The 18,593-nt window shown below is 40.8% G+C and overlaps 1 protein-coding gene across 1 annotated transcript in view; it reads right to left on the bottom strand.

The window, feature by feature from the left end:
- The window catches only part of LOC126235632 (PDF receptor-like), a 368,747-nt gene that overhangs the window by 97,159 nt on the left and 252,995 nt on the right, over nt 1–18,593 (bottom strand). Inside the window, exon 4 of the mRNA XM_049944344.1 lies at nt 7,922–8,073. Within this exon, the coding sequence (XP_049800301.1) occupies nt 7,922–8,073 (152 nt within the window). The remainder of the gene's footprint in view (nt 1–7,921; nt 8,074–18,593) is intronic.

Genomic DNA, 18,593 nt, shown 5'->3' with positions numbered 1-18,593 from the left:
ATATCTTTGGAAAAATGAGATGTAGCTATCTGGACATAGTGAGCTCAAATGCTGCGTCCTTACTGAGCAAGAAAGGGAGTGGTGAAAGGTGGAGCATTATACACCCTAAGGAATGAAACCGATGCACCACGAAGCAGTTACGCAAATGGGACGGAGATCGATAAATGGGACGTACACGTAAAGACACACAAAAGATTGTAAAATCACACGTTTTATCTAACACAAAGAGCTTCACGAACTCAGGAAGTCAATGAAGTGTTGTTACACTTCTGCCCCTTATGGAAGCAGTTTCCGACTTGGCACTGATGTTCGAAGTCCAGTTGACGCGGTAGATCGTCAAAATCCCGAGATGGTTGCAGGCTCGTGCCCATAATGCTCCAAACGTTCTCAGTTGGGGGGAGACCCGATGAACTTGTTGACCAAGGTACGGTTTGACAGGCATGAAGACAAACGTTATAAATTCTTTTAGTGTGCGGGCTTGCGTAATTTTGCTGCAGTGTAAGCGCAGAATGGCTTGCCATGAAGGGCAACAAAACCTTGCACAGAATATCGTCGACGTACCACTGCGCTGTAAGGGCGCCGTGGGTGACAACCAGAGGAGTCCTCCTATGAAAAGAACTCGCACCCCAGACCATCACTCCTTGCTTTCAAGGGGTTCGGCAGGCGACAGCTGTGCTGAAATCCCACCACTGTCCGGGGCGTCTCCAGACATGTCCTCGGCCTGGAATGGAAAAAGTGGCTGATCGCTCCGTAGTTTGGGTCCCTTCACCCCCTAAACCAACCAATCCAACCAACCATTAAGCCTGAAAACACACTGACCGGAGCAGAAATGTCTTCAGTCATGCGCCCCGCTTCGAAATTAGCCTCGATGACCAGTGAGGCGTCGCGGACAGCAGTGGGGTAGCAACCCGAGTGCCGCCCGCCACACGCACCGACACCTATGAATGATGGCCTGGGTGCCATTTCTTTCCATAGCAGGACCCCCTTGGTTGTCATTCGCAGCACTCTTATAGCACAACAGCATGTCGATGATTTTACATGCAGTGTTTTGTTGCCCTTCATAGCAAGCCATCTCGGGATTACATTTCAACAAGGTAATGCACTTCCACAAACGTCATGAGATTATACTGCTTGTTTATTTTGGCCAGCAAGATCGACGAACCTATCCCAATTGAGAGCATTATGGGCAAGGCCCTCCAACCAGATCGGGATTTTCACTATCTAACGCTCCAATTGGACAGAATTTGGCACGCTACCCCTCAGAGGACGTTGAAGAACTTTATGATGAATGAGAAGGCGAGTAACTGTTGTATAAGGGCCAGAGGTGCACCAACGGTTTATTGATCAGTTCGTAACAGTTCTTTCTCCTGAATGAATCAGCCAATTTATTTGAAATTGTAAACATTTGTTTGTCAGTACATGTGCATCGCATGTTCCGATTTCCTTCCCATATTTGCATAATTCCTTAGCGATGCGTCCTTTCTTTCTTTCTTCTTCTTCTTCTTCTTCTTCTTCTCTCTCTCTCTCTCTCTTTGTCTCTTTCTCCCTCTCTGCTAGATTGCACCTGTGTAGAAGAAAGAAGCTTGTATAGAACTTTATAGAAAGAAACAGGAAAGGGAAGAAGGTAAGATGGGAAGTGCAGCATTGCAATATACGTGCGTATTCAATTACTGTTGTGAGTTTCGTTTCAGTATGAGGGATACTCGACATTCTCCTCACAGCAAATAAAAATGTTGACAGCTGTAAGCGGAAAGTGCAAGAATTTGAAAGTTCAAGGGTAGTCGATTACATTACGGATCTGTCAAAGACGGCAAAGGCGTTCAATGACTGGATAGTGTCTCGAAAATATATGATGAATATAACTAAAGGTAAAACGAGTGTAATGGAGTGTAGTTGAATGGACTCTGGTTACACCAAGGGAATTAGATTAAGAAGTGAGACACTGAAAGTAAAAGACAATTTTGGTATTTTCACAGCAAAATACAGTAACTGACCACATTAGATGTAAATAGCAAATAAAAGAAAACAAACAACAGCTAGAAAAGTTTTTTTTGGAAACGTAAATATTTAATAATCGAATGTAAATTCAAATGTAAGGAAGTCGTTTCTGAAATTATTCATTTGGATTGCAGCTTTATATGGAACTGAGTGTCTTAGAAACAGCTACAGAAGAATGCTAAAGATCAGATAGTCTGAGAAAGAAGTAACGAGTCAAACAGTTTTATGGCACAACTTGACTAAAAGGAGTGAACGACTGATAGGACACGTTCTGAGGCATCAACAAATACTTACTCTGGTTAGCTTAAAAGGGTAAACATTGTCGTGGGAGATCAAGACATGACTGTAGTGAGAGGGAATAGACGAATGTAGGCTACAGCAGTTACTCGGAGATAAAGAGAGTAGCGCAGGAGAGGTTAGGCTGAAGAATTGTATCAAACCATTGTCTGCAGGCCACAAGAACGACGTAAAGCCGTCATTGTTTAGGTGCTACGGGCTCTGATGTTAGCATGTACGGTTTTGCAAGTAATTGAATTTCCTCAGTATGGATATTATGTGTATTCTCACTGCGTAATCTGTGATTTGTTTCACTCCCATTTATGTCTCTACACTTGATAATAAACCATGAATAATGTACAAAAGTAAGTTTATGACTTTCCATAGATTAGCCTGCACGCAGAAACTGGAGCAAACAAGCAGTGTTGTCAATGAACAGAGGACACAATACTGAGTGAGTGAGCCAGCGACCTGAATCTTGATGACGGTATGGCATTTACCTTGTGATGGTAGTCCCAGCACAAGTTCTGATACGGGGTCTCTCTCTCCCAGCTCTGTTTCCGCAAAAGCGACGCGAGATTCCCTTGCTTCGAGTAACCTTCCTCATGTAGAAATCGAAGATATTTTAAAGCATCACCGACTGTGGTAATCTCCGTGTTTAAGTTAGCAAATATTTGCTACAGTTGCTAGTTTTTCTTTACTAAGCTTTGAGCCGGCATATACCGAGAAGTTCAGCGTGTTAACGGGTAAGGGTGATGTTTAGTGTTCCTGATATGCTAAGGCATTTGGTAGTTTCCATTATTTTTATGTACTAAGGGAATTGCAGATGGACTCTTGCAGATGGACTCTTGCAGATGGATTCTTGCGAATAATTTCGTATTTTTAACAAAATTTCGTATTTTTAACACCAAACGGCATTAAAGAAGCATATTGAGAACAAGGTACTACTTAACATGGGTCGACAAGAAGTTTGTGAACTTACACTACATACTGCTCTTTTCTGAGTCAAAAATACCGATTGCTCGCTCACAACACACAAACAATGACGAAAGGAAGAAAAAGTTTATCGCTCTCTACATTTTCACTGTTCATGAAGTTTCTTCTTCTTCTTCCGTATCCGGATGCACCAATTATATCTTCCCTTCCCAGTAATTAGCAACGTAGGTTGCTTTGCCATTGACTTTCAAAATATCGTCTTTAGTGCATGTTCTAGACACATCTGGGCAAATCAATAGGTGGTCCAAGTCCTGTATTGTATTTCATAAAGTAAAACTGTCGCATCTAGCATAATCTTTTGATAACTCACTTCTTTACTACTTCCTGTATTCACGACACATTTTGCAGGCACTACTCCCATATACCAATGAATATATCTGCTAGTTATTTCATTGTAAAACACGTTGTGCACCAGATATGACGTTATAAATATGATGTTTAAATTTATGACTTACTTCGTTACTGTTAACTTCATTCGCTACGAATTTCGCAGACAGTATCCACGTATGCCGCTGAAGTTGCCTACCAAATTACATCATTCTACGACATATGAGTCAGTAGCTACGCCGAAATAAACCCCAAGACGCATAAAAACTGCCGCATCACTCATGACGTTTAAGTTTATTACTTCTTTGGTACTAACTCTAATTGCAGCACATTTCGCGGACAGTTTTCTTATATACTGCTCAAAATTACGTGATTGTGCGGCACATAAACAATGATCTGTGTAAAAATAGAATTACAGGTTGAAATTCGTTAGAGGTACAAGTAACATATGTGCAAGAAAGCGTGTGAAATACGTTAAATGCAAGCGAGCTACATGTGACATGTGCGCATGCTGGCAAAGTGGCAGATAAAATAGTCCTGCTTAAGACCTAGATCGATTACATCCGAATTAGGTACACAGATTATTTACTACCTGTGGTGGTGGTGGTGGTGGTGGTGGTGGGGGGGGGGGGTGATAACGTGGAAAGTGGAAAGAGAACGGGGAAGGACGCAATGGACAAATACAGATTGGGGAGAAGGAAATGGACACAGATATGGGAGAGCGTAGGAGAAGATGAACAGACGGAGTAGGAAGAGCAGATAGAAAGACGAGGGAGCATGTGATGGAGGGGGCGAGTTGAAGTGGAGGGCGGAGGGGATTTAAGAGGAGAGGAGATGAACAGAGGGGGAAGGAGAAGATGGGTAGATGAGAGAGGATCAGAGGGACAGAGAGAATGGGGAGTAGCACATGGACAATGCGAGGGCCGGAGGAGATGGACAGATACGATGCCAAAGAAGGCAAACAGAGAGAGGGAGAAGGAAGAGACGGATTAATAGAGTATAATAATATTCGAGCAATGCAGCGTACTTAGTTAGTATATCTTTAAATACAAACAGGAATGTCTCGACTGACTAACTAGTTCACTCCCTGATTACAGTCACCCAGCCAAAACCACCAAGGACCACTGTTTTATATGTATTTTTTGTTTCCATTCCTTTGTCTCATATTTTTAATCATGAAACGAAATGTCGTGAGGCCAGGGCCTCCCGTCGGCTAGGTTGTTCGCCTGGTGCAAGTCTCTTTAGTTGATGCCACTTCTGAATGATAATATCATTTTTTCTTTTTTTCTTATTCTCTTCCGACTTCAAACGTTTGTCCATGTGTTAATTTCGATTTAATTTCTTTTGTTGTTCAGTCATGTTTTCAATTCGACACTATTGCGTTTATTATATTTATTTCTCATTATGCTTGAATTTCGTTTTACTTATATGCCCTTCTTTCGTTTAAATCGTCACCTATGTTTCTTTTCCACATTGCAGTAAGTATTTGAACAATTGTACACGACTGCGCTTAAACTGAAACACAGTATTTTTAGCGCAACGCAATCTGACTTTCAAAAATCCCTAGAAAAGAATGGCCCTGACTAACATTAACCTATACGTTTCACAAATCGCTTACCTCACAAAAATCTTGGTTACTCGAACTACTGCAATACAGCGAGCGCCACTACTGCCAGCTAAATAAAAGATTCAAACTACGGAAGGCACTAACTACTGATAGACATAGTTAGCAAATGAAAGATTTTAATAGAGAACAAACAATGTATTTACCTTAACAGTGTTGAAAAATCATAATATACATAGCAGTTCATGACATCCAGTCTTACAAACTTCAAAACTCCGCCATCTCTGTCCCCACATCCACCACCGCTGGTGGCTCACCTCCAACTGCGCAACTCTACGCGCTGTTCACATCCAGCTGCCCAACACTACAATGGCAGACAACAATGCAAACTAGCCACAGACTGCACACAGCACAGCCAGTGATTTTCATACTGAGCGCTACGTGGCGTTACCAGTAAGAAAACCTAAACAGCCCACTTTCAAATATAAATAGATTATTTCGTTTTTGTTTTTTAATCGACAGATCGGAATTTTAAAATAATTGAGTACTATAATAGGCAAATGAAATTACATTTAAATTCACAAAAATTCCGATTGGGAAACCGATGTAAAGTTAAAATGAACCAAATGAAAAGGTTCATACGGTTATTAAAATTACGTGACAAAGGGATGAAAATAAAAAATTCCGTTTAAACCAATTAATTTAATAAAAATAACCATCACAGTCATTTCGACAGAGCTTAAGAATAAAAATAATGCCACGTTTGACAAGGCTTGAACCCACAACCTCCTGCATGTGGCTCGAATATCGTTTCCCCTACACCACGCAACAAGCCTCTGTCATACGTCTTTTTTACTGTTATTAATCATCACGCAAAATTTAGAACTTTTTTTTCGTTTGTTTCTCGCAAACGAGGGCCCACCAAGGTGAATGGCTGCAGGGTGGGATAGCTGGAATCGTAACCTTCAAAAAGCCGGTCTTACGACTAGAGACCTCTCCTTGTGAGGCGTGCGGCTCCTATCGATCTCGTTTCTCCATTAGAGTTGTTATCTTTGACTGAAAGACACGACGGGAGGACTAGAGGGTGTGCCCAGAGACCAGAAGGTGCTGTAAACTGGAAATGTTGGGTCGAGAAAGTGGCCGTCGTAGAGTGACGACTCTTAGAGGCACCAGAAAGTTAGCAGCAATACGGAGTGCAAACCCAACGAGCAGGGGCCACTTGTTGTTGTATAGTTGTGGGAGTGGATTTTAGATGGTTGGCCACCCAGGATCGTATACTGAGCCAGCTGAATGGTTACAGAGATGTACAGTGCGGCCCTGGTTGGTGGAACGTTTTTGTCTGTATTTCATGTACTCTGACGTCAACCGCCTGACCGTCTGTCAAGACCAGAATTGATTTAATGAGCAACTCTGTTTTTTTATGTAACGGGGGCTGTAGCTTTTATGTGGTTCGCAGGTGTGCGACTCAATATTAGACTGACAATAAAACCTCCAAGTTAATTTATTCCGCTCGTCTAAGTGTTCATGAGAAGGTTGTCAGTTTAGGTGAATGTACAGCAAGGCATAGGCATGATAGCCATCGCGTGTATGGTATTTCGTAACAAATGTTTGAACGTGAACTGAGGCCAGGCTGTAGAGTGATGTTTCTTAGTGTTCGCTGTGCTTAATAAGAGCAGTTAAGTTACAGTGTCCTATGCCATTCTAGAGAGCAATGTTGTGCCAATCTTCGGTTGTCGTAATCATTAAGAGCTATGTTCTTTTCCCGGTAATGCGCAAATTGATATGAACCCCTTTCTCGCCTAGATACGTTTATGTGTTTCTTAAGCTGAAAATCTGGTGTGCAGTCTGAATCAGATTTTGGAGTCATTACAGCGCACATTGCTGTGGGTGCAGTACCTGTTCCATGAAGTACTTCAATTAACAAACTGAAGTTGCCTCTGAAGGGCTTTTACACGGTACTTTTCATTTTATTGTGGTTAACCAAATCGGAATACATTTTATTGCACAGGCGAAAGCTTCCATCGTGAATTTCGTATAGCTATTAAAACTTTTTAATTATTTATAATATGTTTATTAATATCAGTGTCGTTGAAACTAGTGGTCTTCTGGAAGCAAACTCGCATTTTCTTAAAGAGACTGAATTTAAAAATTTCAGGTTTCAAATTATTTGTGGCCGTTCATGCAAAGTCATGTTCAGTATTCTATTTTTAAAAATATTTACAAGGATTTTCAACTGTTCCATGGTTCAGTTACCCGGTTCAAAAATAACTTAGTTGGGACTGTGTTTATATTTTATTTGTAATCTTAATTTTTGGTCTGTAGTAGTAATTTGACCTTCCATCCGTTTCTATGGGTGCTGTCAGGCATCCCGTTACGGCGACTGTGCCTGGTGGGCTGTGTCTCAGTACATGGCGCAAATTCAAATATTCTCATTCTAAATTTGATTCTGTTCGCCTTTGGAAAATGTTTACAATCAACATTTAAATAATTTCACTATAAGTAATGTGTAAAGTAACATTTTAAAATAAATATTTATTGAACTTCGTTATTTAATGGTGACTGTTGTTTGAAATATTTCTTCCGTTTACGTCTTGTGGCCTGGCCCTCCCGCTCAACAGATAATTATGCTGACGTCGAAGTGACGGACCATTTCACAGACTTTAAACAAGTTTATCTCACCACGTAGCCTGGTTTTAAGTACAACAATATGTCCCTTTTCTGTCCTACCTTTCCGGTAGTGGCGGTACAGTGTTGACTTACCTTGGCGGCGGCCTCAGAGCCGGCGTAGAGCCTCCGCATGAGCTGCAGTGTCTCTGGCAGGTAGCAGGGCGTGTAGTTGGTCCAGCCCTGAGGGGACGAAGGGTCGCGGCCCTCCCACCGCCCTTCCAGCGAGCACCGCCGCACGGCGAACTCTGCAACCAGAGGATTTGGCGTTATCTCCCAGTACAACGTGTGTCTTAGTGAGACATGTCGAAGAACTGTGCGATGGCTATTTTTTGAGGATGTTACTGGATTTGTTAATATCTCTAAAGGAAAATGATATATCTGAAGGATTGTGGTCAGAGAAACAGTTGTTAGTAAACAGTATCTATGCCTGCAATGGCAGCATTGTGGAGATGCAGAATCTTTGAGTCAGTAGTGGATAGCCGCGGTGTGCAACAGGTAGCAAGATTAAAATATGATGGCCCATTGACAAAAGGACATCATGTAATGTGTAGCAATGCAAGTCAAAGAACTTCAGAGTCAAAGGTCACAGTCTTGATCTAATCCAAAGAAGTACCATTAAACACTTCTGTGGTAAGCAGATTACAAAATTGAAGTATTAACAGTTCTACATTTGATTGATATTACATCAAAACACTAATAAAACAAAGACAAGCACAACAGGACTAATAAATGTAAGAATATACAACATTTTACAATTCACTCATATATGTAAGCATGTAAAATACAAGCTATCTAAGCATAGTAATTTACCAATTGAAGAATCTATTGAGTTAGCCACACAAACTTTTTACAATATAAAAGGTTAAATGTTCCCTAAGTAATTGAATTTATTGAGATATTAACCCTTGTCTAATCCCATAACCATTTATTCTTCAGTGATGAATATTTCAAGCAATAACATGGGTTTGCAAGGGGAACTGGTTTAGCTGGAACTTTTGTCAATATCTTCTCTGCTGGTACTGAGTATAAATAATTTAATAGCAATTGGGAGGTGGGAAATAAAATAATCTTTTATAAAACGTATGTTGATGACGCCATCAACTTCATGCAAGGGGGTTTTAATTATGTTCAAAGTTTACAATGCTTTTAATGATATGCATCGAAGAAACATGGGAATAAATTTTTTAGATATAAGAGTGGAAAACTTAATGGTAGACCTCAGTTGAATATATACAGAAAGCCTACAACCACTAATGCAATAATCAATAACCAGTCGTGTCACCCCATCACATATGAACATGCTTTTCTCAACTCTATGTTGAAAGAGTTCTAAGACTGCCATTGTCTGATCAAAACATCTATAAGGAACTAAAAATCTTAAACTACACAGCAAAAAAAAATTGTGACGACCCTAAATTGGTACAAAGATTGTATTTTTATAAAACCAAAGTGAAGAGAAGTTAGGTAGACAGGAAATAATTTCGGGAAAAATAAAAAATAGGCTAAATTTGAGATTTACTGTAATTCTATATTGTGGAAAAGTATCTATTAAATCAAACATTTATTAAAAAAGAAGTAATACTACAATTTCATTTCAAACTGAAGATAATTTAGGCCAAAAACTACACCAAAATATATATCGAGAATCAGTTTATGATGTGAGACAAGATTAGTTGTTTACAATGTGACAGAATGTATATTGGCCAACCAGGAAGGAAATTCAGAATTATATTTAATTAATTTTCCTATCCAAGTAGCACCTTTGCATCAGGTATGTGCCTAACGTAGCACAATCATACAGTGGATAGAATTGCTGATTACATGGAAATGTTGCATAGTTCTGAAAATGATGTAATTATGAACCTTCTCAAAGAAACAGAGATTTGCAAATAAGGTTAATCATCCAGAAAAAATCTCAATGAGTAGGTGGAAGTTAAAAACAAATGTTTCTTAAAGATTTAATTGACAGTCTCCAATATTTGAGTGGACCTTCTTAAACTACAACTCTCCTCAATTATGGCCCCCTTTTTATTTCGTCGCTGTCTCCCTCCTCTCGTGTCCCTAGTGTCATTTTTCACGTTCTTGTTTTGTAACCTACGATACACAGCTTTTTTACATATATGTTTCACTTTGCCTTTTCATCATATCATACCTCTTTATTAACTTTTATCTGTATAATAAATGGAATTTCAATCAAATTTTGTCATTGTGTGGATACTGGATAACATATCAAACTAACTACGGTGTAACAGCTTACATTTTCGTTACATCGTTGTTTTACTTTGGTTTTTGAATTTTTATCTCTATGATAAATGGAATTTCAATTACATTTTGTGACTGTGTAGGCACTTGATGACATATTCTTCTAAATAATGTGTAAGAGGTTAGATGTTTTTTTATGTATATGTTTTGCTGTGACTTTTTATCATGCCATAACTCTTAATTAATTTTATCTGTATGATAAATGGAATTTCAGTTACCTTAAGTGATAATGTAGATACTGGATGACATATTATTCGAACTAATGCGTAACAGTTTAGATGTATACCAAGTTTCTTCACAAAAAAAGGTTGGATTGTGGCATATGCATGAAGTTTTAGATGTTTTGCACCTACATGTTCTTCATTCCTTTTGTTTCTTGTTTCAACCCTAAAATTTGTATTTCCTTAATACTAATTTACTTTATTGTGTATTTTCGTCAGATATGGCTTGACTGATTGTAATTTCATGGGCTGCTCTGTAGTTGTATTTTACTTGCTTAAATGTTTGACTGAATTACAAAATGTTGCATATTCTTACAGTCACCAATCCTGATACTCTTTTACTTTATTTTATTAATGTTTTTTATGTAAGATCAATCAAGTATAAAGCTATTAATGCTTCAGTGTTGTAATCTGATTACCATAGAAGTGTTTAATGGCAACTTCTTAGGATCTGGTCAATACGGTCATCTTTTACTTTGAAGTTCTTTGACTTGTATTGCTATACATCGTGTGTGGTCCCTTTGTCAATGTGCCATCACATTTTAATCTGTATTAGCATCTATGATTTTTCAGTGGTAACGTATGTCAAAGCTTGTATGAAATGTGATACATCTGCGATAATTTTTATGAATATTTCGACTGATTTACCGGTTTTTGCTGTTTCGATCTTATTTCGTTTCACATTCTCACACTGCCAACTTTTGTATGTCGTACTCTGACGCCGACGATGGTCTAATACCGAAATTGGTACCTTAATAAACAACATTATCACAAACAACACAGTGGTACGCATTGTATAAAATTCCTTCAGGCTGTTGACTAGCGTCTAAGCAAGATGTTTAGTTATTATGAACACTGGATTTTTTTTAAAGACGAAAACAGTAAACATCTCTTCAGAGGGACATTGGTTGAGTGGATTGGTTAAATTGTAATGGACTGACGCTTTTTACCATTTAGGGTAAAGCAGACAGCAGTGTGTAGCTGTTGTGATGTGTCTTGCGACCTGACGAAAAAGAGAATGCGAATTCGCTGCGTAGTGTGCACACCTTCTGCGGTTAATAGTCTACTTCAGTGTGTGGTGTAGCATGCCATTAGAATAGCAGACCACCAGTAGCTTCGAATAACAACCAGATGTTTTATGTTACTATATATCAGTACTTCGTGCTAAATCTATCGATGTCTAGAGAAAACTAGGCCTCTGTAAGATTGGGGAGCGTAGTGGAGGAGTACGCCCTCCCATTCATCAGGCGGAACAACGTTTGACGACTCAGGAACTAATACGGCTTGGCACAATCAGCAACAATATGTGATCAAACGTATCAGGACTCCTCTATGTAATACGGAATTGACCACTAGATGCCACGATACCCCAGCGCCCGTATACAAGGAGGCATGGAGTACTGTGTTGTCAGCAGAGAATCAGCAACAGCGCATGTGTCTGCCAGGATAACTCAGTGTCTTCGAATATAGACTAGTTATTCCTTGTCAAATGCGTAACAGATTCACTAGGGACAGTTCAACACTTCTAAAGCTGTCGAAGTGGACTATTGGTGACGTGACTGTGAAGTGGAAACGTCAAGTAACAACTAGAGACGATGCAAGACCAGCCAGATCTCATGGACTGACGGACGGGGAGCGTCCAGGAAAGGGAGGCTGTAAGAAATGGCAGAAAACCAGGAACCACTCGTAAGGTCCATTGTGCTACATACAGTCTAGCTAGCACAATGTCTGTGGGTAGAGAGTCACATAGAACGGAACGCAGTGGTCGAGCAGCTCCTCATAAACCAGACATTACTGTATTCGTTGCCAAGCGACGCTCGATGTGGTATAAAGAGCCACCGCACTGGACAGTGGGTGACGAGTGGCCTGGAGTGACGAATTACAGTGTACACCGTGACAATCCGACGGAAGGGTTTGAGTTTGGGGAATGCCTAGAGAACGTCACCCGACATCATGTGTAGTCAAGAGAGCTCTAAATATGGAAAGATATGAGCACTACAGCAGTGCGTACTCCGTACCGGTCTTGCAGAAGAACAGTTCGATTGTTATGATTGTTTCTATCTGCATGACAACGAATTCTGTCACGAAACAGCAGCTGTGAGGCAGTGCTTTGTTAAAAACAATATTCCTCAATTGAACTGGCCGGCCCAACGCCCCTCCGGAAACCAATGGACCAGCTCTGGAATCAGTCAGAACGTCGACTTGTCTCCTGGCCGCACAAATATCACTACCGCCTCTGGTTTCGGCTCCTGAGGAAGAATGGGCTGCTATTCCTCCAGTGACATTTAGACAATTGATTTAAAGGGTCTCTAGCGGAGTTGAAACCGTAATAAAGCTCCCACTAGTAGGTGTCCGGATATTTCTTATCAGATAGTGCAGTGTGGAAAAATCATGTAACTAACACCCTGTAAGTCCATTAATATAGTGAAATTAGTTTGTGGAATGTAACTGGTGATTCTTTTGTCAGGCTTATTGCTTCACTGCTCGGCTTTTGCCCATCTTACAATATACCATATCCAAAATTAGTTAGTCCGACATTATTACAAAGTACTCCGTCGGTTTCCGAAATAGTTACAAGATTTTCCCGGATTTCTACTCTGCATCACAAGCAAGAAGAAATCCTACTGTTTCTCGAGAGAAATCAGCTCCTACCATCTGCGATAATCTTCAAAGAGCTCATTGGCCTTGCTTGTGGACTGAAAGACGGATCTGCACGCCAATTATAACGTCCTGAGCGTGGAATACTCACCTTTGATGTCTAATCCTGCGCTGATAGGTGGGTTTGTCGGTAAAGCGCGGATCTGTTAATTCTTTGCGGTCGCTCCACTTTTGGTCCCACCGAATAGATAATCTCATACACTGTAAGAATCTTACCGTTTCTCAGTGATTTATCATAATGGTGTAATCAAACTGTTACGAAATATTCATCCCAGCTCCTGTGCTTAGCATCGATACTCTCCTAGGCTTTCAGTATTTCATTTCCGTTCTCTAGCAGGGCGAATTTCATACACGAGACATCACCGCCTTGAAACAATGTCACGTGCCTTCTTTCGTTATCCACTAGGTACTTTAAATATATCGTGAACAGTACTGGCCTTATAACACTCCATTGTCCTTATTTTTACAGCTTCGTGGTTTCGCCAAGTTAAAGACGACTCGACTATGTTTATCCGCTTGCTAGTCATGAACCAAGTCACAAAGCTAGTCCACCGATCTTTAAGCTCGTATCTGCGGCCGCTGTATCGAATGCCTTCCACAACTACAGAAATTTGGACAACGGTAGATCTAGAAATGAAACAGTCAGATGGAGAGATGTATTGTTACGGGAGGCTGTTGAAGAGCAAGTGGGTTCTGGAACAATGAATCTATATGGCCTGTAAAGGGTCCACGAGAAACATGAGTAATAAAGAACATCGGTGTCACCCCACCCAGGTTGTGTAATGTGTTATTCAGGTTGTGTAAAGCGTCTTATTGTAAGGGTTTTATTTTATAAACAAATTTTTAATATTAGTAATATTTTGGATGTCACGTGGAAAAGTAAAGCTTCAGTAGCACGTGAGTAATAGCGAGCAACGTCTCTGCCCAAGCGGTTGCGCTGCGAGAGACTGTTAGTAGAATCTTTCCTTGTGAGAGGAGCAGCGTCTTGGAGAGAGAGAGGATGAGTCGAGTTGTACCTTGTGATGCAATAAGAAGTGTTTGGGTCGTGTTGCGTACCGTAAATAATTTTGTTATATTATTTTTCATTTATGAAGAGATATTTTGTAAATTCATTCAGAAGACTTCAAAAGGTACTGTAATAGCGCTTTGCGGAGACATTCAAGCGTAGTAATCAATTTGGCCACGGATTTAGAATTGGAGACTTTTATGATGACGTAACAATGCGTGGTTTACTGATTTTCCTTCAAAGATGCGTAGCATACGTGTTTGTATAAGACAAAGAGGATTTGTCTACATTTTTACACTATTTATGTAAAGTGAATTTTTAATATTTCAAATGTTAAAAGTATTTTGTCTTAGTGAAGCAAAGTTTTGTTAAGACAGTTACTTTACTGTTTTTTCTTCAATCAGCATTCCACTCTTTATTTCATGTTTCATTACATAATTTATCTTTCCCGAGTTTCTTAGAAGAAGAACTTTAAATCACAATGATCACTGTAGTAATGAGATTTGTCAACAAATAAGTTTTGTGCACATTAGTATAGTTTGAATCACTCATTGCACATCGTGTCGCTGGTAGTTTGAATTTGGCTCTTTTAACTATCATAGCAGCAGCAGCCACAGTATTTTGGAGATAGCATCAACACAGCGTTTATAATTTACACGTGACACAATTAATATTTGAACAGTGACATACTTCTCAAATGAGGCATTTTGGTAGGTATCTACACTCCTGGAAATTGAAATAAGAACACCGTGAATTCATTGTCCCAGGAAGGGGAAACTTTATTGACACATTCCTGGGGTCAGATACATCACATGATCACACTGACAGAGCCACAGGCACATAGACACAGGCAACAGAGCATGCACAATGTCGGCACTAGTACAGTGTATATCCACCTTTCGCAGCAATGCAGGCTGCTATTCTCCCATGGAGACGATCGTAGAGATGCTGGATGTAGTCCTGTGGAACGGCTTGCCATGCCATTTCCACCTGGCGCCTCAGTTGGACCAGCGTTCGTGCTGGACGTGCAGACCGCGTGAGACGACGCTTCATCCAGTCCCAAACATGCTCAATGGGGGACAGATCCGGAGATCTTGCTGGCCAGGGTAGTTGACCTACACCTTCTAGAGCACGTTGGGTGGCACGGGATACATGCGGACGTGCATTGTCCTGTTGGAACAGCAAGTTCCTTTGCCGGTCTAGGAATGGTAGAACGATGGGTTCGATGACGGTTTGGATGTACCGTGCACTATTCAGTGTCCCCTCGACGATCACCAGTGGTGTACGGCCAGTGTAGGAGATCGCTCCCCACACCATGATGCCGGGTGTTGGCCCTGTGTGCCTCGGTCGTATGCAGTCCTGATTGTGGCGCTCACCTTCACGGCGCCAAACACGCATACCACCATCATTGGCACCAAGGCAGAAGCGACTCTCATCGCAGAAGACGACACGTCTCCATTCGTCCCTCCATTCACGCCTGTCGCGACATCACTGGAGGCGGGCTGCACGATGTTGGGGCGTGAGCGGAAGACGGCCTAACGGTGTGCGGGACCGTAGCCCAGCTTCATGGAGACGGTTGCGAATGGTCCTCGCCGATACCCCAGGAGCAACAGTGTCCCTAATTTGCTGGGAAGTGGCGGTGCGGTCCCCTACGACACTGCGTAGGATCCTACGGTCTTGGCGTGCATCCGTGCGTCGCTGCGGTCCGGTCCCAGGTCGACGGGCACGTGCACCTTCCGACGACCACTGGCGACAACATCGATGTACTGTGGATACCTCACGCCCCACGTGTTGAGCAATTCGGCGGTACGTCCACCCGGCCTCCCGCATGCCCACTATACGCCCTCGCTCAAAGTCCGTCAACTGCACATACGGTTCACGTCCACGCTGTCGCGGCATGCTACCAGTGTTAAAGACTGCGATGGAGCTCCGTATGCCACGGCAAACTGGCTGACACTGACGGCGGCGGTGCACAAATGCTGCGCAGCTAGCGCCATTCGACGGCCAACACCGCGGTTCCTGGTGTGTCCGCTGTGCCGTGCGTGTGATCATTGCTTATACAGCCCTCTCGCAGTGTCCGGAGCAAGTATGGTGGGTCTGACACACCGGTGTCAATGTGTTCTTTTTTCCATTTCCAGGAGTGTATATTTCATATTTTTCTATCAGCCAGATTGCTTGCATTATTGGTAATAGGACTGTTTCCATTAATTTGTGCAGCAGAGTGTACTCTCGCCATAACTTTTTCTCATTATTGATCCTTCTCATTATTGATCTCTTTTCAAGAATTACGAGATTACTAACGAAATTAAAATAGAGCTGAACTTAACATTAGCGCACGGCAAAAAACCATTAAATGTAACTATATATTACCATACAACATAAACAAATTAGCTCCTTTAAGTATCTCACGAACTATGTATCGTACAATTATGCATTTCTGCAGGTACATTTAGTGGTTCATGGGGATATGGTCTGTGAGACATGTTGCGAATAAAGGAGATAGTGAAGAAATAATAAATTAAAGCGTCGTGTACGATGCTACAATTTTACTGGACAGAAAGCGAAAATGTACTAAGAAAATTTTTTCCTTTCACCATTTTGTACAGGGTGATCGCGAGACAAAGTTTTGTGAAGGCTTCAAACTACCGTTTACGATTAAAAAAACACTACGGACTATGAAGGAATTATACGAACAGGACGTAAATCGGAAGCTGTGATGTACCTGTACAGACAAACAAATGGTTACAATTTCAGAAATACATGATGAGTTAATCAAGAGAAAGAGCTACACAAATCGTTCGAGTCAATAAAGCGTTGGTCTTCCTCTGGCCCTTAGACAAGCAGTTATTCGGCTTGACACTGATTGGTAAAGTTGTTGGCTGTCCTGAAGAACAGGGTGCCAAATTCTGTCCATCTGGCGCGTGAGATTGTCAAAATCCCGAGGTGATCGGAGCCCACTGCCCATAGATCTCTAACGTACGCCAACGAAGGCTTGCCATGAAGACAACAAAATGAGGCATAGAGTATCGCGACATACTGCAGTCCTGTAAGGGTGCAGCGGCTGAGAAACAAAGGGTGGCTGCTGTGAAATTAAATGGCCCCCAAATGATCAGAATTTACTGCTTTATTTTTTTCTTCAGTCTGCACAACTGGATCAATGTCCTCAATTAAATTTGTATGAGATCACGGATGACTATATTATTACATTTTCTGTGCTATTGTCTACCTCTTTTTCAAAAACAAAAGTTTCGCTGTAGCTTTCATCTCTTTGAACTGTTTTAAACGTTCCATGCACGAACGCCGTCTTAGCTACTTAGCAGTCTCAGAACCAGCTTTCTTTACTAGGTCAGGTTTGTTTGCTTCCTTTACCTGAAACTACTGCTGTATTACAAGGGTAATTGTTTCTAAGTCCATGCGTTTTACATGAAAAGAGTCCTGCTTTCCAGAGGCAGTTTACAGCCTTATCCGTTGTTATTGCTCCCACATTACCTCTTAATCAAAAATGGGTTACTACTCGACATTGGTTAGTTGCTCACCAGCTTTCTAATGTTGGAGATAATGCGTTTTCAACGGTCCCATGAATTCCACACAAGGGGGTGCTTCTTGAGCGTGCATGGAATGGGGTGATAAACAGATGACGTGACACGGTTTATTCTTGATTTCTATCACGCAAATATGAAATGATGCCCATCAAGTGTTAGGAAAACAAGATCATCATCAGATGTCTTTATAAAGTTTATAAAATCTTCGAACTACTTAGTAGCAACATGAGTCTCTCCTAAAATTAACTAACGTGTCATAAACACTATTACCGTCCCGTATCAGGTCACTCATCGTATATAATGTTATAAACAGGTCATCTTTCGTGAAGGAAAATCCATTACAGCCAATGAAAAAGTACTTTGTGAAAAACATAATCTCATGAATATTGTTGCAGCAGCCACTCAACTTCAGATATTAAATCCATACAAGCTCGTACATTCCAAACACTTGAAATTCACTAATTTTAAAATTAATAATTTTTAACAATATCAAACTTCGTAATGGGCTTATTCTCACTGCACTGTGAAAACTAAGTTGAGATACTTCCAAACAGAGCTGAACATTTCCTTTAATCATAGTTTGGTCTCATATTAGCGATCCCTCCCATAGTATGCACCTTTTATCCACAATTAAAAACATTTTCAGTTATGATAGCATCATCTGGGTGAATTAAAAACAATGTCATATCACAACATAAATTGTCATTTTCTCAAATGAAATTCTAATCGCACCAAGGCAAAGTGTGGTGCATTCTGTCATATGGTGTCTTTAGTTTCATACCAACAGGCGACAGAAGCTAGTGACTTTTTTTTTCTTTAAAATTAGGGAGAAACGAACCATAATTTGAGTTGTAAAATAACATAGTCTACACTCGTGCAGTGAATTGAGCGGTCATGAAATTTCTTACCTCATTATCTCTTTCGGATCATTATACACACATAGAAATATTTCTCACGGATATTTGTTACATGATACAAATACGTACACAGTAACACATCTGTCTTCATATGCCTGGCACATACTAAACAGTGGTTTCGCACTGTTTAGTATGAGTCCGGGATATATAAACATACGT

Source organism: Schistocerca nitens, chromosome 2 (assembly GCF_023898315.1).
Source record: "Schistocerca nitens isolate TAMUIC-IGC-003100 chromosome 2, iqSchNite1.1, whole genome shotgun sequence".
NCBI classification, from domain to species: domain Eukaryota; kingdom Metazoa; phylum Arthropoda; class Insecta; order Orthoptera; family Acrididae; genus Schistocerca; species Schistocerca nitens.
This window is presented reverse-complemented; position numbering and strand designations above follow the sequence as displayed.